This window comes from Capra hircus, chromosome 6 (genome assembly GCF_001704415.2).
Source record: "Capra hircus breed San Clemente chromosome 6, ASM170441v1, whole genome shotgun sequence".
In the NCBI taxonomy this organism is placed as follows: domain Eukaryota; kingdom Metazoa; phylum Chordata; class Mammalia; order Artiodactyla; family Bovidae; genus Capra; species Capra hircus.
In genome coordinates this window covers 111,009,461-111,031,785 of record NC_030813.1, presented here as the reverse complement: position 1 = coordinate 111,031,785, position 22,325 = coordinate 111,009,461, and the positions used below count along the sequence as shown (strand labels likewise).

The window sequence follows — 22,325 nt, the reverse complement described above, 5'->3', positions numbered from 1 at the left end:
TCTGAATACTCATGTATTATTAGCCCCTCCTTTTACAGTGTGCATTTGTTCATTCATTTATTTCTTGCGTGTGATTTCACTGATGCCCAGTCTCGGCTTCTGGGAAAGGCGGGGTAGAAATTATCACCCCAAGTTTCTTTATATGAGGCTCAGAGTTGTGAAGCGACTGGCTTAGAGTCCCACAGCTCGTGAGGAGTGGGCAGAGCCTTGAGCCCGGGCCTGGGGACTTCCTAGTCCTGTACTCTTTTCCTGGTGCCAGGCTCTCTGGAAGACAGTGACTGAGAATGCCTTAGGGTTGAGTTGTGATCTTGCCTGTCTAGTAGCAGCCTGTGCTGTCTAATCACCAAGGGTTCCCAGAGCCTGGGAGCCTGTTTTCTGAAACACTTTTAAGATAAGTTGCTTCAATCCATGTGACTTTTTAAAATTTGTACCCTCAAATTACCCCCAACCTGCCCCCAATTTAGGGGTATTTGCAGTGGGCTGGGGAAACAAATTTTAGCAGTCTCTGTTTCTGGTCTAATAAAAATAACAACGACACCAGTACATGGCATGAACATTCTTTTCTTTGCCCCTGTGGTTATCTGCCTTGTTCCACTTCGCATGGCAGCTTAACAGCAGCTGCTTATGGAAGAAGCAGGCATGAAAGGGTCTCTACCCCTGCCACACTTCTTCATATCCTTTCATTCCTCGGCATGAATAACACTCGATCGCTGAGGGAATCAGAACTCTTCGTAAGACGGGCGGGAGGGTAGAGCCAGGTGGGGGTGATGGGTGGAAAAGGGCTCAGATTTGCCCAGAACATCCTCAAACGTATAGGGCTCAAGTACCCCGAAAAACCTGTCATATCTCATCACAGGCTCTCTCTCCCTACTGTGGCTTCTCTGGGCTACTTTCTTTGCAGCTCCAAGAACTGCTATGAAAATAAGTCCTGCCCATAACCTGGAACATAACAGCACCATGTTAGACAATGACATCCTCAGAGAGAGCCAGCCTAATAGTCTTACCTCGGGAATAGCGTTGCCCGTCACCAGCCAGGCCTTCTTTCCCATGGAGAGGAAGTAATTGCATAGTAAAACTGCGTGTTCTTCTTCGTCTCCTGCCAGGAGATCGAGAAATTGCTGAACAAAAGGAAAGAGAAATTATGTTCATTGGCTGCTTCACTCTAGATGGGCTGTATAACTCTTAAAATGAGTGTTTTAAAGGATAAAAGATATTGTTAAAAAAAAACACCCAATTTTAGCTGGACATGATGTTTTCTCTGACATTTCAATGACATGAATTTCTAGAATTGATTATGGGGTGGGGTCAGGGAGATAAATTTCAAAGATTCAGTTTTCATGTTGAACTTATATATGATAGCCCTCTATGTGCTAACGCTTTCTTTTTAAAGACTTTATTTTCTAGAGCAGTTTTAGCTTCACAGCAACGCTGGAAAGAAGCTACAGATATTTCTCATGTTTTCTTGTTCTCACACATGCACATCATCAATATCCTCTCCCATCATCAACATCCCCAACCAGAGCGGGACACGTGTTAGAGCTGATAAGCCTACACTGACATACCAGAATCACCTAAAGAGCGTAGTTTACATACAGGGCTCCCTCTTGGTGTTGTGCATTCTGTGGGTTTGACAAATCGGTCGTTGTTGTGTCATGTGGTGTGTTTTCGTTGCCCTGGAAATCCTCTGTGCTCTCCCTGTTCACATCTTGTCCTCCCATCCCAGTCACCACACTGGTTTTTAAGCACACCGCATGAGTCAGTTCAATGGATCCTGGAATAAACCTTTGAAGGCCATACTCTCATCTTCCCATTTTACAGATGAGGAAGTGGAGGTACAGAGAGATGAAACAATACCTAGGAAGTGGAAAGCCAGTCTGGCTCTAGAGCACACAGCTCTTCTATTCATTGTATGTCTTCTTTTAAATATCTTAAGGTTGTGAAATTTTATTTCTAAAATTGTCAACACTGTGTTTCCAAAATATATTGGGGAACAAATAATTTAAAGTGTACTTCAGTTTCTTCCTTTTAGAGCTATCCTTCAAAGGGAGTTGTATATCACAGTTCAACTTTATGCCAACACAGTACCTGAGATCCAGAAGCCAAATGAATACCAGTGATAATACATGTTTATACCACTGAAGACTCATTTCAAAGTTTATATAGCTAGCATACATTGATTGTGAGTTCCAAGATGTCAGAGGCCATGTTTATTTTGCTCATAGCCTGAACTCTGTACAGTGTCTGACATGTGACAGGGGACCAAGAAATACTTAATGAATGAATAATGACATGCCTTAAGAAGCCCCCGTAAATTAAGGAATATGCAATTTCCAAAGTAACATAACGTGATTTTGATTATTTTATGAATAAAACTTTGGGGGCACAAATCAGCATTAAGACATCTGAAGTAGGTGTGTGTGTGTATATATGCACAAATAGTTAGTTTTTGTGTAACTCCTGAAGTTTGGGTAGATTGAACCAGGAAGAAAAAAGTACTTCAGAATGAATTTAGTTTATTCTGTTAGACAGATGGCTGTGTAGACTTTTATAATGACTAATGGGTGTTGCAATTTAAAATTAAGCAAGCCATTTGCTGATATTCCATGAAGCCAGCACATCTGTGCGGAAGAATACTTACATCCGAAGTGCTCCACAGGTCACAGACACCAGCGAAGGAGACGGTGTCAGGCAAGAAAGGAATCAGAGACACGTATCGGGCCACCAGTTCCTGTTTAAACAAAATTAGCTGTAACTGTTTTCCCAAGAAAATAGAAAGCTGGATCCTCTACCTCATTTCTTGCAAGAAAATTTCATGTATCACAGACATTTATGTGAACAAAATGAATCCTCACAAGTGCTAACTAACTGTTGTGTTAATAGTATCTCATTTAATCCTCTCCAAACATCCCGAGGAAGACTATTGTTACTATCCATCTTTTACAGATGAAGAAAGCCTTTTACAGAAGGCTCTTGTGTGTCTTTGAAATGTCCTCGTTTTCTTTTTTTTTTTTTTACTCCAGGATTGTCTTTTATTTTCCTGAGCACCCGTTTCTCTAATAAGTCCCGGTTCTGTTTAGATAGCTGTTATTCAGTCCCTAAGTCGTGTCCAACTCTTTGCATTTAGATAGAGGACGGAGGTATTTAGAAACCAAGACTGGTGCATTACTGTGGCTGCCATTCAGATTTCTGTAATTTCTAAGGAGGACGAACATCTTTTTATATGCTTATTGGCCCTTCATGTTTCCACTTCTGTGACTTTGTATTTAAGTATTTTGTATATTTTAAAGTTGCTTTGTAGTTTTAAAAAATATATATTTTAGTTACTATTCTTTTGTCTGTTATATAAGCTGTAAATATCCTCTCCCAATTGTGGCTTGTCTTTTCATTTCCTTTGTGCTGTTTTTTTTGTTAAACTCAGGTTCTCAGTTTTAATGTGGTCAAATTTATTCTTTCTCTTTATAGTCAGTGCTCTTTTTCTGGCTTGTTTAAGGATCTTCCTATGTCAGGTCTTATGGATAAAAATGCCTTTCATATTTAAGTTCTCAGTCTATCTGTTGAATGGTGTGAAGCAGGAATTGATGTTTATCTTTTTTTCCATATGTAAAATCAGTGATCCCAGTACAATTTATGTAATAGTTTTTCCTTTACTAATTTCCAGTGCCAGCTTTGTCATACATCAGGTTTGAGTGGGTCATATTTGTGTAGCCCTGTTCTGGATTTTGATGGACAGGGAGGCCTGGTGTGCTGTGATTCATGGGGTCGCAAATAGTCGGACACGACTGAGCGACTGAACTGACTGATTCTGGATTTTTAAATTCTCTTCCATTTTCCTCTTTATCTGTGTGTCAGTACGATTTTGCCTTAGTGACTATATGACATGGTAGATCTTCCCACTGAGCTCTTCTTACTTTGCAGGATTATTTTGCTATTTTTGGCTCTTTGCACTGTTGTATAAATATTAGAATCAGTGTGTCAAGTTCCACTACAAACTGTTTTAAAAATCTAGCTTTACAGTCTTTGTGTTTTAACTGGGAAGTTTAATCCCTTCCCTTTGATTGTGATTACTGGTAAATATTTAGACTATTTCTACTACCTTATTCTGTGCTTTTTATTTTTCATACTTTTTCTGTGTTTTTTTTTCCCCCTCCTCACTCTCTTTACCCCATTTTGTTATTTTATCTTCTGTTAGTTTGGATGTTATACCCAATTTTTAAGATTCTTTTAAGTTGTTAATCTAGATATTTCAATATGAATATTTAACTTAAACTCTAAAGTTGGGCTTTCCTGGTGGCTCAGACTGTAAAGTGCCTGCCTGCAATGCAGGAGACCTGAGTTCAATCCCTGGGTTGGGAAGATTCCCTGGAGAAGGGAACGGTAACCCACTCCAGTACTCTTCCCTGGAAAATCCCATGAACGGATGAGCCTGGTAGGCCACAGTCCATGGGGTCACAGAGAGTTGGACATGACTGAGCGACTTCACTCTCACTTTCTTTCTAAAGTTAAAAACACTTATCTTTGCCCTTGGAAAATACAGGGCATTAAAATAGTCTCATCAATCCGTCCTGACATGTATACATGTTTTTCAGGATTTTTGTCTTATCTTGATTTTTCAGCCACACAGCTTTTTATTTCTATGAAGACAATGCTTGTTGAAAGAAAGTGTCATTCACTCAGTGATGTCTGACTCTTTGTGACATGGGCTATAGCCTACCAGGCTCCTCTGTCCATGGGATTCTCCAGGCAAGAATACTGGAGTGTAGCTGTTTCCTTCTCCAGGGCATCTTCCCGACCCAGGATCGAACCCAGGTCTCCTGAATTACAGGTGGATTCTTTACTTTCTGAGCCACTAGGGAAACCCAAATACCTGCTGAATTCTATACAGATTTCCTGTTTTCTTTACCTGTCATTATGTGTTGCATCAAGGATTTTCTGAGAGCCTTCCTTCTCTGTCCCTAAATTGCTGTATTAATAACTCATTAGCAGGAGTTAACTGTCTTACAGTCTACTCCCCAAAGCAGTTATGAGTTACAGTGTTCAATTAAGAATAGCCTGTTCAAGACTGTGTATGATTTTAATACCTTTAGATCATGAAAGTTTTATACCTGGTCTTATGTTCCTGGATATGTTCCAGTGTCTCCTAGTTTACAGTCTATGGGAACGTGAATAGCATCTGTATCCTACTGTTGTGTGAAAATTGTATAAATCTTAATTATCTTGAATTGGTTCATTGTGCTTTTCAGGTCTACTATATCCTTCTACGTCTCTATATATTCATTCTATTAATTTTTAAGAGTTTGATATTGAAACTCCAACTAAAAATCTTAATGTATCTACTTTAAAAAATAATTGTAATACATAGTGGAACTATATGGTATTTTCCAAGTCTCCTATAAATGTATTGTCATATTTTAATAATTTGAAAAAATGTAAAAAGTTAAAAAAAAGACGGTGCAACATGTTTATGTATAAAATAAATAAGCTGGAGAGGAAAAAAAGAGTAGCCTGTTCAACATACAGTTCTGTTCATCTGAGACTGTGATATGTGTGGTGCTTTACAGGCAGAGAACAACGCGCATTTAAGAGCCTGGGAGGGATGTGCTTTGTGGAGATGTCCTCAATGCTGTGCTCATGGGGAGCATCTTCCAGGTGTTAATTTTCCAGCAGCCAGTGTAATGCCAGGGCCACAGTAAGCACTCGATAATTAATCAATTCACTGAACAAATGGAGCAAGGGTTATTATCCTTGCTGGTACCTTCAGACTTTTGTAAGGAAAGTAAGCCTTGTGGTACTAAAAAAAAAATCTTAATTATTAATCACTAATGTTCTTGACATAGTTACTATCTTAAGTACCATGAAATATGGTAATTAAGAGGGTAACATACTGAATTTTGGGCTTCCCTAGTGGCTCAGATGGTAAAGAATCTGCCTGCAATGCAGGAGACCTGGGTTTGATCCCTAGGTTGGGAAGATCCCCTGGAGAAGAGAATGGCTACCCATTCCAGTATTCTGGCCTGGAGAATTCCATGGACAGAGGAGCCTGGCAGGCTACATACAGTCCATGGGGTCACAAAGCGTCAGACACAACTGAGCGACTTTCACATACTGAATTTTAAAACCTTTTAAGCACCGATACTGATTCACTATGAAATACTTACTGCTGTTGCCTGGAGGTTGTTGGGGTAAGCATTAAGGAGCTCCTGAGGAGGATTTAAAGGCTTGAGATAACGAGTGACAAAGACGGTCTTCCCGCTAACGTCAACCACTGTGGTAAGGCACTGCCGGTTGGGAAACTTCAAGGCACACTCAGCTCGAAACTTCTCTGTTGCTTGAAGCAATTTCTCATCTTCCTGAGAATCAAACTTCAAAAGGAAAGACATGTATGATTACAGGAGATACGGTGGAACCTGTTCAGATCCCACAGTCAACATGGACTCAACATGTGCTTCAGAAGGTGTGATTTGGTGACCCCTCTTAACAACACTGTCATGCCCCAGTGTTCCTGAAGCCTTATTTAACTGTATTTATAATCTAAAAATCAGATGGACTCATTAAATACTTAAAATACATTCAATGACATTGAAAGGAGATCAAACCAGTCAATCCTAAAAGAAATCAATCCTGGGTATTCATTGGAAAGACTGATGCTGAAGCTGAAGCTCCAATCCTTTGGCCACTTGATGCAATCATTAGAAAAGACCCTGATGCTGGGAAAGATTGAAGGCAGGAGGAGGAGGAGGAGGAGAAGATGAGATGGTTAGAGAGCATCACCGACTCAATGGACATGAGTTTGAGCAAATCCTGGGAGATAGTGAAGGACAGGGAAGCCTGGCATTCTGAAGTCCAGGATGTCGCAAAGAGTCAGACACAACTTAGTGACTAAACAACAACAAGACAGTAGTCATTGGGCATACAGCCATATGGAAAGTATTAGAGTAATAAGGCAACACATAAAAATTAAGCTATGAGGTACTAATTCTGATTGATGAGTCCAAGCAATAGTTTTATGTGTGTTTTGATGTTGGTATTAGAGGGACTCAGAAACAATGTCTCAAGTGCAAAGCTAAAGCAGCCCATGTTAAAAGGACAACAGATTCATAAGTATATATCCATGCATCTGTGTCAGTTGCGTCCAGCTCTTTGTGACCCCACGGACCGCAGCCCGCCAGGCTGCTCTGTCCATGGGATTTCCCAGGCAAGAATACTGGAGTGGGTTGCCATTTCTTTCTCCAGGGGATCTTCCCGACCTGGGATTGAACCCACATCTCCTGCATTGGCAGGCAGCTTCTTTACTGCTTAGCCACTGGGAAGCAACAAGTATATATGGATGTGTTAAAAGGTTTTAATCCATAGCCAAGGTAATAAATAATAGTAATGAGCCTGAAGTAAAAGGAAGCAGAACTAGAAATATGAAATGTATAATACTTAAACATTTATAAAATGCTTCTAAAAGTGGTTCTCTGATCCAAGCTGAGCCAAATCTCAGACTTTTTAAAGTAACTCAAGCAGATGAAACAGATTTCACTTGTCTCTGGACATATGGTATCATTTTTCCTTAAAGGCATTGCTAAAAAGTAGCGTGAATAAAGCAGATATTCAAGTGTTCGTACAAGATTTTTGTTGTTTAGTATAAAAATTTATGTATGGTTGATTACTTACTTTGATAAACACAAAATTTTACTAGAAAGTCAACTTTGAAGTAAGGTTTACATTCCAGGCAGTGCTTGAAAATTGGTTTTCTTTTCTTTTTTTTGAGTAGGAAATACCGCCAGACATCCCCTTCATACTTTTTATTTATTTTAGCATTTAAAGCTGCTGATATATTTGATTACATTGTCTCCCTCACAGAATAGCACTCCTGAAGTCAGGGATTTTGTTTTGATCTAGTTTTCTTTTTTTTTTTTTAATCTTCAGTATTGAGGATACTAGCCAGCACATAGTAAAGTGTTTAATAAGTGTTACCGAATGAATGAATGAGAGCACAGATAACATCCCATTACTATTTTATGACTTTTAATAGGACCAAGTTGTTCTTTTTTATTCCATTAAGTTATGGCTTTAAAAAAAATTTTTTTAATTGGAGGATAATTGTTTTACAATATTGTGTTGGTTTCCGCTCTACAACAACATGAATCAGCCATAAGTATACATATATCCCCTCCCTCATGAGCTTGGATTGTTCTTGACTTCTCTTATATTGGAGTTGGACTGTGATTCCTGTTTCTAATTTGATGGCTGTACTCTAAGAAACTGGGGGGAGGTAGGATGGAGGCATCTCCAAAAACCTCCTGGATATTCTCACGAGACGTCCACTTACATCCGAATCTTAATATTGTCATTACACCATCGTCATTATGACCACGTATTCAGCACAGTGCCAAGACTTGGTAGCTACCAAATAGGTGTCATGATGAATTTATAAGTAAATGAAAAAAAGTGAGCTTATAAAACTTCAGTATGGGTGTGTCACAGACGCTTATGGTAGAAATAATCATAACCTTAAAGAGAGAATTATGAAACAAGGGTGATGTGAAAAAAGGCACCCTTTTGAATTCATCCCTGCTTCCTTTAAACTCATTAATTTATATATTTATTCATCTATCCAATTATTTGAAAAATATTTGCTGAAAGTCTAAAGGGTTTGAGGGAGTCTGGATAAATGTATATAAGGCAGACCCCTCAAGAGACTTCTAGTCTAGTTCAGTTCAATTCAATTGCTCAGTTGTGTCCGACTCTTTGTGATCCCAGGAACTGCAGCGCGCCAGGCCTCCCTGTCCATCACCAACTCCCGGAGTCCACCCAAACCCATGTCCATTGAGTCAGTGAGGCCATCCAACCATCTCATCCTCTGTCATCCCCTTCTCCTCCTGTCCTCAATCTTTCCCAGCATCAAGGTCTTTTCAAATGAGTCAGCTCTTCGCATCAGGTGGCCGAAGTACTGGAATTTCTGCTTCAACATCAGTCCTTCCAATGAGCACCCAGGACTGATCTCCTTTAGGATGGACTGATTGGATCTCCTTACAGTCCAAGGGACTCTCAAGAGTCTTCTCCAACACCACAGTTCAAAAGCATCAATTCTTCAGAGCTCAGCCTTCTTTATAGTCCAACTCTCACATCCATACATGACTACTGGAAAAACCATAGCCTTGACTAGACAGACCTTTCTTGGCAAAGTAATATCTCTGCTTTTTAATATGCTGTCTAGGTTGGTCATAACTTTCCTTCCAAGGAGTAAGCTAGTCTAGAGGAGACCATTAATAAGGAATCAAGGGCTTAAAATACTAATACTTGACCAGAGATCCTACAGGGATAGACACCATGTGCCAGGGAGGCATTAGAGAGAGGCACCTATAGGCACTGTCCAGAGAGAACGGTGAAAATCTGGCATCAGCACTGGCTGTTGGCATTCCAAGTTGAAACAAGTATGTACTGGGTTGGCCAAAAAGTTCGTTTGGGTTTTCTGTAAGCTGTTATGGTAAAACATGAACAAACATTTCGGCCAACCCAATATAAAACTTTTTCTACCACTTGGACCTGAATATCTGCTTTGCATTTTGACTCCATAGCCAGTGCTTCTTGGGAGCAGGGCCCACGTCTGAGTCATTCTGCGTTCTTCTCTGCAGCGAGCGTGCGTAAGGTAAAGTGTAACAGGTATCTCATAATGGTTGTTAATACCTGCTTAGATTACCAGGATTACCATTTAATGGGCGGAAGCAGTAATGTAAGGAGTAGTAGGCTAAACTGGTGAGGGCTTCCCTGGTTTCTCAGTGGTCAAGAATCTGCTTGCTAGTGCAGTAGACACAGGTTCGATCCCTGGGTCGGGAAGATCCCCTGGAGAAGAAATGGCAACCCACCCCAGTATTCTGGCTGGAGAATTCCATGGACAGAGGAGTCTGGCAGGCTACAGTCCATGGGGTCGCAAAAGAGTCGGACGCGACTGAGCAACTAAACAACAACAACAGACGCTACGTTGGAAATCTCAGAAGTGCCAAGCGAAAGCGAAATACTAAAAGGATTGGGGTTATTTATTATAAAACAAATGAAGGTAGAACCAACAAATTCACAATTGATTCAACACGAAATTTGCAAGATTCTTAACTGGCTCAATTCCTTAACTTTTGGTTAATGTGAATATTTACAGAAAATTGAATGTTTTCTTTTTTTGTCCCTCTCTTTGACTACCTATAATGTGGCAGCTCCACTGGCCAGAAATAACTGTCATAGCCACACTGCTTCTGTAAAGAAGCAGGTCATGGGTTTTACGGGCTTGGAAACAGTGGAAGTGGCTCCCAGTATGCAGGTGACATTCTGACATGCGACTTCCAGATTCAGAGCTAAATAAGAATCTTTCTGACAAGACGAAATGGGCCCAGAGACAAAACTAGACATGAATTGCAGATGCCTGTAGTTCCTGGCCAAGGGATGACACATACATTAGGACCCAGCAGCTTCTATAACGAGGCAGAGGACAGAAGCAGGTGATTAAAGCTCAATAACCATTGACTGATGAACAGCAAAACAAAATACATGGTACCTTTTTAAGCATGTCACCCATCTATCAGAAGCAAGAAAGAAAAAAAGAAAATAAGAGGACTTCATTGACAGAAATCATCTACTTTAAAACACTTTTGTTTTTACCGAGACAAAGTAGGGATGTTAAAATAAGAGTTTTGGGAGTTACTACTGATTTTCTTAGACAATTCCATGAGTAAATCACTTAAGAAAAATTGCATGGTATGGCTCAGCATGGGATGATGGTGGAGGGAAGAGTAATCTGCTAATCCTGGCAGTTGCTGTTGAGCGGAAAAACAATTCCAGGTTATGGTCCCTACTATTTAGGGCAAGAACCTCTCTCTCCTGAAAAACCTGCAGGGGCCTCCCTGAGTGGTCGTTTCTGCTGCTGCGTGTTTAGGACGCCAGGGTCCTCTCAATGCACAAGGAGTGGCTGAGTTTGCATTTCAGAGGGATTTTCTTAAACCGGTATTTTGGAGGTCTAAGAGAAATGCCACCTACAGCCACAGTGGGGCAGTGAAAAGCCACTGAAGGCCGCAGCTGACAGCTTAGATACCTCACTTTAAGGAAGGAAGGCCACAGGGCTCTTAAAACTCCTGCAGTAGGAGGTCAGCTGCCTGGGGAGAATGCCCAGTGCAAAGGGCCCTCTCTCTGGTTTTTGGCCTGTCGGCCCCAGTCATAGTCTGCTCTCTCCCGGTTTGGCAGCTCCCCTCCGAATGTAACAAAAGATGCTCAAGAAAGGAAACCTCTGCTTATCTGTTCAGTCTAATTTTATGCAAGCATTGCCTAGCAAGCCTCTCTCACATTTCATCCACATCTCATATGGGATTCCAGAGACTACACAGTTACCTTTTCTCGAACCGACTCCCCAGGAACCAGCTGAGGCTCCAAGGTAATGAACAGAGTGATGTAAGAGCCTTCACTCAGGCTTCGGACGGAGTCAAAACCCCGGTCCATCATCACGCTTCGCTCCTTACTGTAGCCCAGGAGCACTGGGGGAATATCGATCTTAAACGTTCCATCGATCTGTGAAGAAAATACAACTAGTAAGCATCCTGGTGAGAGAGAGTGAGAGTGGTCGTGTGTGGATGTGAGAGTTGGACTATAATGAAAGCTGAGCGCTGAAGAAGTGATGCTTTTGAACTGTCGTGTTGGAGAAGACTCTTGAGAGTCCCTTGGACTGCAAGGAGATCCAACCAGTCCATCCTAAAGGAGATCAGTCCTGAATATTCATTGGAAGGACTGGTGCTGAAGCGGAAACTGCAATACTTAGGCTACCTGATGCAAAGAGCTGACTCACTGGAAAAGACCCTGAGGCTGGGAAAGATTGAAGGTGGGAGGAGAAGGGGAAGATAGAGGATGACATGGCTGGATGGCATCGACTTGACGGACTTGAGTTTGATCAAGCTCTGGAGGTTGGTAATGGACAGGGAGGCCTGGCGTGCTGCAGTCCATGGGGTCACAAAGAGTCGAACTGAACTGAACTGAAGCATCCTGATTTTCCAACAGAAGTTCAAAGGCAAGTCAGCTCCCCATGATGTGATGAATTCAGTAGAAACTGCTCAGACTGGTATTCAGGGCCCACCTGTCTCTCTAGACTTGTCTCCTTAAGCCCTCTCAGCAAGGCTGTCTCCCTCCTTGAGTGCTAGTGCTTTGCTTGGCTCAGCAGAGCGTGTATTAGTTGTGCAAGTTGATACCAACACTAGGTGGTGGTTGTTCTTCAGTGGCTCAGTCGTGTCCCACTCTTTGCGACCCCATGGACCGCAGCTTGCCAGGCCTCCCTGTCCTTCACCATCTCCCTGAGCTTACTCAAACTCATGTCCACTGAGTCAGTGATGCCACCCAACCGTCTCATCCTCTGCTGTCCCCTCTCCTCCTGCCTTTAATCTTTCCCACACTAGGCTGCCTGGGTTCAAACCCTGGGTTAAACCCCAAGTGACTCAACTTGTGCATTTGTAAAAAGGAAACAATAATAGTACCTGCTTTGTAGGGTAATTATGTGTGTTGAGTGGATTAACAGATGTAAAACACTAAGAAAAATGCCCGGCCCATGGCAAGTGTTAGCTGGCAGCCAGTCCCCTTTGCTGGGATGCCCTGCTCCCTGTCTCCACATTTTGGAATCTGACTCATTTTTCAAGGCTCAGGTCAGATACTGTCTCCTTCGTGGTTGGTTTTGTCATCTCCGCCAGCCTCACAGGTAGCTCGCTTCTTTCATTTATTGCACTGACACCGTCTGCCAGGCTTTGTCGTGTGCTTATTTATCATATACTTCTAGATCATTGTTCTCTGCACACAGGATCCGTACTGTGTTCCCTCTTGTATCACCCTTCTCCAGTAGGCAGCAGGGTTTGGTGTACATGCACAGGAGGCCGAATGCAGGCTGAATGAATTACAAGCCACTTACATAAAATGGTCTAACTTACACAGACGTTCAAAAAGGCAGAACTTTTTACACCTTTGTAGTCAAAACAATCAAGTTTACGAAAGACTGTCTGGTGCCACAGAACTACTCAGGGCTAGAATTTGAGACTCACAGATTTTCAAAGACTCCAATTTTTATTTCAGTCTTTTGCGACATTTATTTCTCAGAAGAAAGACAGAAAGAACTGAAGTTTTCAGTGACTGTGCCCTCTAGAGAGGAATGAAATAAGCTCTCATTTATTTTCCTCCTTGCTTTGGTGGGTCTTCCCTGGAGGGTCAGTCGGTAAAGAGTCTGCCTGCAATGTGGGAGACCCAGGTTCAATCCCTGGGTCGGGAAGATCCCCTGGAGAAGGAAACGGCAACCCACTCCAGTACTCTTGCCTGGAGAATCCCATGGACAGAGGAGCCTGGTGGGCTACAGTCCACGGGGTCACAAAGAGTCAGATACAACTGAGTGACTAACACTTACCTTGGAGCTTCCCTAAAGCCTGAACCAGGCAGACGAGAGGATGCAGGGGAAGAAGAGTGTAAACACAGCCCCATATGAGCTTCAGCTGCAATAACGGATGAGCCAGGAGGCAATGGGCACCATCTCCAAACAGCTGAAGTGTAAGAGCTTAAGACAGAGTTTCTCACCCTGGGCACTGTCGGTGTTGGGACCGGATAGCTCTGTTATGGAGGCAGGCCTGGGCGTTGTAGGGCATTTGCAGCTTTCCTGGCCTCAGTACACTAGATACTGGTTATGTCCCTACGAGTGCATGAGTGCGTGCTCAGTAGCTCAGTCGTGTCTGACTCTGTGACCCCATGGACTGTAGCCCACCAGGCTTCTTTGTCCATGAGATTTTCCAGGCAAGAATATTGGTGTGGGTTGCCAGTTCCTCCTCCAGCGGATCTTCCCGACCCAGGGATGGAACCTGCATTTCCTGCATTGGCAGCCGGATTCTTTACCACTGAGCCACCTGGGAAACCCAGGTTCCTCCCTGGAACCCAGTATTCATAGATCTTGGTTTGGAGCCACACAAAATGAACAGAATTCTGATGGAGTAATAATAATAGAAATAAATGGGCCACCAGGGAAGCCCAGTGATAATAGAAATAATTGTATTTATCAGGCACATATCATATAGCTAGTTTGTCACCTTAATTAACCCTCACAACTCAATTGGCAAAACAAGTCTGTGGCAAAGAATCTGCCTGCCAATGCAGAAGATGTGGGTTCGATCCCTGGGTCGGGAAGGTCCCCTGGAGAAAGAAATGGCAACCCACTCCAATATTCTTGCCTGGAGAATCCCACAGACAGAGAGCCCTGGTGGGCTACAGTACACAGGGTCGCAAAGAGTCAGACTTAGCGACTAGGCAGCAGCAACAACAACAGGGAGGAACTTGGCTCACGGCACTGTTTAAAGAAGAAGCTGATGACAGAGCTACTGGAAAGAGAGCAAGCTTACCTAGAAGGCAGTGAGGTGCTTACCTCTAGGGGACTCAACCAGAGTGTGGCTGTTACCAGAATAGAGTAAAGAAGTTTACTCCTTTATCGAGAAGGGGTCTGGAGTAACTACTTCTGAGTACCGTTCCTAGTGTGACGCCAAATAACGTGGGCAGTAGGATTTGCAAAATGATGTGCTCTTTAAATTCTATTTTTCATTTCAAATCTAGTCCAAGAGGAAAGTACTGTAGAGTTTCCGGCAAGCATATAACTGCGGCATCACCTATAGACAGTCCCTTTGGTCAAGGGAAGATTGCAATGCCAAATGATTCCTGATATTCCAACCAATTCAAGCCTCTCAGACCGGAGTTTTGTTCTGGGTCTTGCCTGAGGCTCTGACCGAGGCAGCATTTGCTCCATGTGGCCGTCACGTGTGGGATTAAACTGTCTCCTCTGGAGCTGTGTGAGATGAGCACGACTTTGCCTCAAAGCTTCCTGTTGCTATGGATGTAATACTGGGATGTTAATGCCATTTCAGAGCCTTTAACTGTCCCAGATTAGAGCTGCTCTGCCACTTAAGAACTGTTAACCTGATGGACCCTCTTATACAAAACTGTTAAACTCTGAAGAATGGTACTTAGTTGAGCGAGTCAACCGTTGTTTTTTCTGAAATAGTGGGGACTCTGGAAACAGGAATGCGCTTGATTAAAGGGGCCGTCAGCGGGCCTGATTGTTTTCTTCAAGTTATTCTCAGGCATCTATCCCACTCCACTCCTGTATTTTTTGACAAGCTTCTACCTTGTCCTACCTTCTTCACATCTATTTAAGTGTTAAAACAAAAAACTATCAGATTGGAAAAGCAGCACCTGAACTACTAAATGTCAGGAAGACAGATGTTTAGTAAGTCACGCAAATGTGACAGATCAGGGCTTTACATAGTGACTTTTATCTTTCTAATAGTGGCCTTGCGCATCTGTCCTCTCAGGGTTAAGGGTGCTCCTGCTCAGTCGCCGAATCGTATCCGACTGACTCTCTGTGGCCCCGCGGGCTGTAGCCCACCAGGCTCTGTCCATGGGCTTTCCCAGGCAAGAATACTGGAGTGGGTTGCCATTTCCTCCTCCAGGGGATCTTCCTGACCCAGGGATCGAGCCCCCATCTCCTCCATTGGCAGGCGGATTCTTTGCTACTAAGCCACCAAGGAAGCCCCAGTGTTAAGGGTATACCTCCACAAAGAAAGCTGTAACAGGAAAGCTGGATAGAGCAGTTCCCCATTGCCGTGGAATCCTGACTTCAGACGCTTACCCTTGCTTGGAAATATATCGTGCTGAACGGAATTTTCACACACCCCAGCCAGTGTCTCTCAATACGAGTGTGGATTCCGCTTCCTCTTTCACGGTCATCCTAAAGGAGGGGTGGGAAGTCATAATTGTTTAACAACTCCAGACAGTCATTTAATAAGTAACTCGACAGCAGGAAAACAGCAGGATTTTAGCTGAAAGCACAGTAGGTTTTAGGTTAAACAGATATAAGTCACATTCTTGTTGAGACACATTTTAATAGCTATGTAAAAACCAGGAAAGTCATTTAACCTCTCTTGACCTCAGTTTCCTCATCAGTAAATTGGGAGTTTAACAGTCTACTTTGGGGACTTCCCTGGTGGTCCAGTGGGTATGATTCTGCACTTCCAAAACAGGGGGCCCAGGTTCAATCCTGGTCAGGGGACTAGCTCCCACACGCCGCAACTAAGACCCAGGGCGGCCAACTGAATAAATAAATGTTAAAAAAAAAAGAAAAAACAAAACAACAACAAAAACGATAATCTATTTCACAGGGTTATTTTAGAATTAAGACAATGTGCTTATAAAGAACTAAGGCAACGTGCTAATAAAGAATTAGCACAATTCCTGGATCATAGCAGACACTCAAATTGAAAATAAAATGGCTGGCTGGTTCTCAGGCTTCCCTGGTGGTGCAGTGGTTAAGAATCCTCCTGCCAATGCAGGAGACACAGGTTTGATCTCTGGGCCCGGAAGATCCCACATGCCGTGGAGCAACTAAGCCCACACGCCCTGGAGCCAGTGAACTGAAACAAGAGAAGCCACAGCAGTAAGACCTCGCACTGCAACTAGAGAAAGCCCGCAGAGAAGCAAAGACCCAGCCTAGCCAAAGATAAATAAGCAAAATTATTTTTTTAAAAGAAGCTGTTTCTCTTCCTCCCTCCTTCCGTTCCTCATTCGTACATGTCAGGTTTCAAACATCCTGAATTTCGGGACCTGAGCTCACCTCTAAGACGTCATACAGCACTTCATCAAAGATGTTGATGAACACGTCATCTTTCACTGACTGCAGGCTGGTGGTGCTGTAATCCCCGTTGGGGGCCCTGCAAATGTACACCACGATCAGAGAACATGAAAGGAGCAAAAGAGAAATAATGAGCACTCAAATGTCCAAACAGGACAAACACCTGAATATGAGCAAAGAAATGAGGACTAATGGCAGTTCTTTCAGTTAAAGGATTCCTCTAGCACGGGGACCCTACAGTGTGGATTGTTGTTGTTTAGTCTCTAAGTCGTGTCCGACTCTTTGTGACCTCATGGACTGGAGCCTGCCTGGCTTCTCTGTCCATGGGATTTCCCAGGCAAGAATACTGGAGTGGATTGCCAATTCCTCCTCCAGGGGATCTTCCCCCCCAGGGATTGAACCCGTGCCTCCTGCATTGGCTGGCGAGTTCATTACCGCTGAGCCTCCAGGGAAGCCCAGGCACTTTTCCCACCAGTTAACCAAGGATGAGGTGAGGTTCATCTGCTACAACATCAGCTGCTCTGAGTTTTGCCAGGCTTGGCCAGAGCAGGGCTCTCCATGGCATGGTGCCAAACTGGGTCACTGCATCTGCTTGGCTGAGCACTGACCTTGAAGTTTGCTCATTCTTTTTTGCTTATACTGTGTAGAAAAGTGGTATCTATTTTTCTCTCTCTCTCTCTTTTTTTTTTCCTGTTTGTCCTCGGACTTAACTAGTTCTGTTTCCAAGGTGGCTCAGTTGGTAAAGAAACAACCCAAAATGCAGGAGATCACCTGCAATGAAGGAGACTTGGGTTTGAAATTACTTAAGGCTCCCAGAGCTGGGGAGATAGGGAAGAAAAGAAAATCAGTGTAGGGCCTTTGGGGTCAAGGGAGTGGAAAGCTTGGGCTCTGAGGAACCAGAGCCTGGAGTGGAGTGGGGTATCCTAACAATGGACCCACATTTCAAAAGCTGGACGTTTTCCCATTTTTTTCCCCCTTGATTGGCATCACTTGTGGTATGAGGAAACTAAGCCTACCTAAATGGAAGTTCCAGTTCTTCGTTCCAGCTGGGATTTGGTCCTTCTGCTGTGGTTGTATGGCAGATTGTTCGCTGAAATGAAACTTCTACAAAAGGCCGTACTAAAGCCTTAAAAAAAAAAAATAAAAGAGAACATGTACAGTTTCTGTTTAGCTAGATTTTTTGTTATTGGTTTGTTTCAGTTTAGGATTGAAACCCTTTTCAGCTCACTAAATCCTGAGCAGAATCTGGAAGTTTGGAAATTTATGTATATACTTTTAATAAATTTCTATACTATTTTTTTTAATCAAGAGAAAACAGTCTGTAACAGTTAGTAGAATTATTTTGTTCTGAGCAGAGGAAAAACATGATTCTAAATAGTATATTTCCAAAGAAAATGAGACAGAAAATGGATTATGAACTTTCTATGCAATTCAAAAGACACAAGGGGCAAGATTCTAAGCGGAGATCCAGCACTTGGGTATCTCACCTGGCCGAGGGGGTAGTCGGCGCTGTGGGCTGGGCTGTGTGTTGTCGGGGAAGCAGCGTGCTTTTCAGTGAAGGTCCTTGAAGATCTTGATGTCTGGTGGAATTTACTAGGAGGGAAAAATGAACAGAAGAAATAAATGACAGGGCAAGTCTAATTATGTTACCGAGCAGATGGTTTCTCCAAAGATGTTTGGTGCTGGTGATTATCCTAGCAGACATTCTTGCGAAGCCTGTTTATGCTTTAGAAGTCTTTTCATAAGCTCTGGTCCTCCCTACTCACCTAGTGACAACCAGACCCTTTCCAATGTCCTTCCTTAGGTCTGCATGTCTGGCTGGAATAGAAGAAAGAGACCTTTTCTCTCTATGGTCTCGTGGGTGCCTTTCCCCCATAACTGAGAGCATCAGTTCCTTTCAGATAGCAGAATCCTGAGCCTCCTAACCAGCCTGCCCTGCCTCCATCCAATTCAGGTCCTCTTCCTCTGTATGTTCTTTGAACCTTCATACTCCAGGAAGCTTGAGCTACACATCCTAGGTGAGACATCTCTCTCTGGGCCTGCGAGGCATCACTGGCAAAAGGTGGTCAGTGATTCCTAGCTCGAGTTAGGATCTACGAGCCCTATCCTCTTTCTCTTTTGAACTAAAGGAAGAAATGAAGGTCATGTCCAGAGATCCTCTCCCAGACACCTTCCCCCTCGTCCCAACAACCCACTTGCATATTTGTTTTGAATTTTCTGGTGTATCTAGTATTTCACATTCATTGGCAAAGTACCCCTTGTCTCTTTCCACCAGACTGTCTTACCTTTTCACAGAAAGGGTTTCAGACAAACTACGAGACAAGGAAAGTGGAACATTCAACTCAACAGCAACCAGAGAAAACCTCTTCCTGTTTGGAACACTGTCAATTGCATTATTACACAAACATCTGTTAGTACCTCCTGTACTTTACAATCGGTTAGACTCTGGGGCTGCAAAAGCAAGTAAGATACACTTTAGCTCAGACTAGATAAACAAATAGTCATAACATAGTGGGGTATGTGTTAGACTAGAGGGCATGGGATATAAGAGAGCAGAGAGAGTACTGAAAATCCTATTTAGTTTAGTTGTAGGGGGAGAGGGCTAAGATTTGGGTGGATTTAGTGCAAGAGTTGGTATCTGAGCCGACTTGATGAGTCTACACTAAATGTGAAACAATAGGATCAATTATGCTTCTTTGTAATGATTTGAATGAAATCATTTAAATCTTAAAAAACTTCATAGAAACAAAAAATAATACCTATTGCCTATTCTTAAAAAAAAAAAAAACAACCAGCTTTCCACCCCACAGTTGAGCTTTAATGAGATCAAGATGCAAAGGCTGGGATGTGGCTTAGGGAAGCAAGGCTATGGCACAGATTCAAGAGCTTAGACAGACATTTACAAAACAAAATGTGACAAAACACGGGGAATAGCTGGTGATGACCGGATGTGCTGTGACAGGTAGAAGAGTTGGCAGGAGGAAAAAGAAGGGCAAACTAATAGGGGGGTGGGAGTGGATAGATCACTGAAAGGGAAGAACCTAGGGAGGAAGGAGGCCCAGGCTAGAACAGGGCACTTCTGTAATCAGACAGCTGGAGGCCCTTGGGCAAGCCACAACATACTCTTCACTTCCATTCGCCCTTTTGTAGAATGGAGACAGTAATAGTAGTGAGAAGTAAATGAAATCATAGAAACGAGAGTGCCTAGCGTAGTGCCTAGAACACTGTGAATGCGCGATAAGGTATAGCCTCCCTCAGCACATTGGTAAGGGCCCCAGCAAAGAGAAGTGATTCTTGGTCCTTCTGTCTCTGTTCTCCAAGGGGCTAAGAAATTTAAGCTCACCTTACTTATAGTTGGGTTTCCCTGGTGGCTCAGACAGTAAAAGAATCTGCTTGCAATGCAGGGGACCCGGGTTAGATCCCTGGGTCAGGAAGATCCTCTGGAGAAGGGAATGGCAACCCATCCCAGTATTCTAGCCTGGAGAATCCCATGGACAGAGGAGCCTGGTGGGCTACAGCCCATGGGGTTGCAAAGAGTCGGAGACAGCTAATCGATTAACACTTCCTTATGGCTGAGGAGTCCCCATTGCCCCAGTGTATGAAATACAGTGGGTATAGTTCCTTTCTCTGGGCAGACCAAAAAGAAGTCACAGTTCTGTCCTCACAGCACGTCTCAGAATCCGGAATATGCACCTTTGGGGTATCTGCCCAGCTCTCACCCACTTCTCTGAGGACTGTCCCCATCTTCAGGGCTGGTCCCTGCGAACCCGCCCCTGAGTATAGGTAACTAGATGTGGATCAGCACCCGACCCAGGCTAGGACCTTCTGGGGAGCTGATGACTGGGGGTGGAGCCGACGAGGGTGACTCACTTCCATCACACAAAGAATGAAGCAAGTTCACACGGAAGCAAGAGAGACAAAGGGCCTTTGAAGACGCCGCCTTAATCTTTGGTCTCCCACGTGGTTCCACCGCGTCTGTTGTCCTCTTGTTCCATGAGATATAGCCAAAAAAACCCTCTTTACCCTAAATTGACTGATTTGGTTGTGTCATGCTGTGCTGCGCATCCGACTCTCTGTAGTCCCATGGACTGTAGCCCACCAGGCTCCTCTGTCCATGGGATTCTCCAGGAAAGAAGACAGGTGTGGGTTGCCATGACCCCTCCAGGGGATCTTCCAGAGCCAGGAATCGAACCTGCGTCTCTTGCATTGGAAGGCGGGTTCTTTACCTCTAGTGCCTCCTTGGTTCTGTTACTTGGAACTAATGGGGCCCTGACATCATCAAGAACGCCCTCCCTCACCCCCATCCCTCCCCTCAGCCCCCACAGAGCAACAACCCTGTTAATGATGAGAGTGAACACACTGTGAAGAGGTGGGATCCTGCACCTCCCATCCCAGGCCGGCGCGGAGGGCTCTCACCTTGCTGTCGGCTTCCTCACCGGAATGTCGTAAGCCCGGATGATGTTCACCAGCAGCTTTATGTCTCCGTCAGACAGGTTTTGGGCTGTCACCTTCTTCCGGCCTTTTCTCCTTGGCCTCAGTGGTCGCTTTTGTTCTGCCAGCTTGAAAAGGCTCAGGCCCAAAATGCTGATGATTACAGAACAGAGTTAGGAGTCTAGGGAAAAGAAAGATCGGGAAAGTTCACTACACACCTTCCCACACTCTGCCCCAAGGTCCCTCATGGGCCCCTGAAAAACTCTTTGTCTCTTTGAGGAGAGGTGGGAATTGTCAAGAGATTCTCCCAAGATGGGGGAGATCTACTGCATAGATGATGAACGTATATTTTAGCAGCTTCTGATCCGAGGCAGATAACTCAGGTTCTGGGCCCCGCCCTGCACCTCCTGCTTGCCCTCTGCCTGGCTTATTCCCCAGCCCCTCAAACGTGGCCTGAGCTCGACAACTGTCTGCTTTTGCTCCTGCCAGTCCTGCAACACCGAATGCTTCCTTCCACCTTCCTCGTTGACCCACTTCAGGGCCTGTATTTCCAGGCCAGTGCGTCCTGCTCACCTTGGGCAAATCATTTCACCTCTTGCCATCTCGGTTTCATCATCTGTAAAATGGAACATTAATACCTACCTCTTGGGGTTGTTGAGAGGACTAAGCAAGGAGCGTACACAAAGCCCCTGAGTACGGGTCTAGCATTAGCAGATGCCCTAACACAGTGACTGTTGGGATGATGACAATGGTCACGATGCCACAGTGATTCTGCTGGAGAAAGGAGGGGATGGAGACAGGAGGAAGGCAGGGGAGGGGGGCCAGGGGGATCTCTCTACCGCTCTCTGAGATGACAACCATGAATACTTCCTGGAAGGTGAAAGCAACACAGTCCATGAATCAGAAGGGCCAGGGAACAGAGAGTTTAGTTCTGCCCCAGAGTCTAAAGAGAGCACAGCGGAGACTTTGTATCGGGAAGCTGATGTGAATGGCTAAGCCCGACAGCCACAGAGCAATGCCAGCTGTGCAGAGCTTGCCTCAGGCTGGCAACGCTCACGCTGCTCTTCTCTGTGAGTATGGAAGAGCAGGCTGGACTGGAGCCCTCCTTCCGAGAGTCACGTGCCAGCCCAGGGAGATGACTCCCAAGGGACTCGCCGGGGCTGTGGTTCTGTGAGCTCCCCTCAGGGCCTTCTAATAGCACAGAGGAGCTACCGTTTACCAGCACCGCTATGGTTCA

General features: G+C 44.1%; 1 protein-coding gene across 4 annotated transcripts in view; it reads right to left on the bottom strand.

Annotated features, from left to right (window-relative positions):
- Positions 1-22,325, bottom strand: part of CC2D2A (coiled-coil and C2 domain containing 2A) — a 130,213-nt gene that overhangs the window by 11,961 nt on the left and 95,927 nt on the right. For all 4 annotated transcript variants that reach the window (XM_013964800.2, XM_013964801.2, XM_013964803.2 and 1 more), the window contains 9 exons: positions 21,074-21,241; positions 18,145-18,250; positions 17,674-17,783; positions 16,640-16,736; positions 15,659-15,757; positions 11,359-11,535; positions 6,156-6,359; positions 2,639-2,728; positions 1,005-1,118 (listed from right to left, as the gene is read on the bottom strand). In XM_013964800.2, the coding sequence (XP_013820254.2) occupies positions 1,005-1,118; positions 2,639-2,728; positions 6,156-6,359; positions 11,359-11,535; positions 15,659-15,757; positions 16,640-16,736; positions 17,674-17,783; positions 18,145-18,250; positions 21,074-21,241 (1,165 nt within the window). The remainder of the gene's footprint in view (positions 1-1,004; positions 1,119-2,638; positions 2,729-6,155; positions 6,360-11,358; positions 11,536-15,658; positions 15,758-16,639; positions 16,737-17,673; positions 17,784-18,144; positions 18,251-21,073; positions 21,242-22,325) is intronic.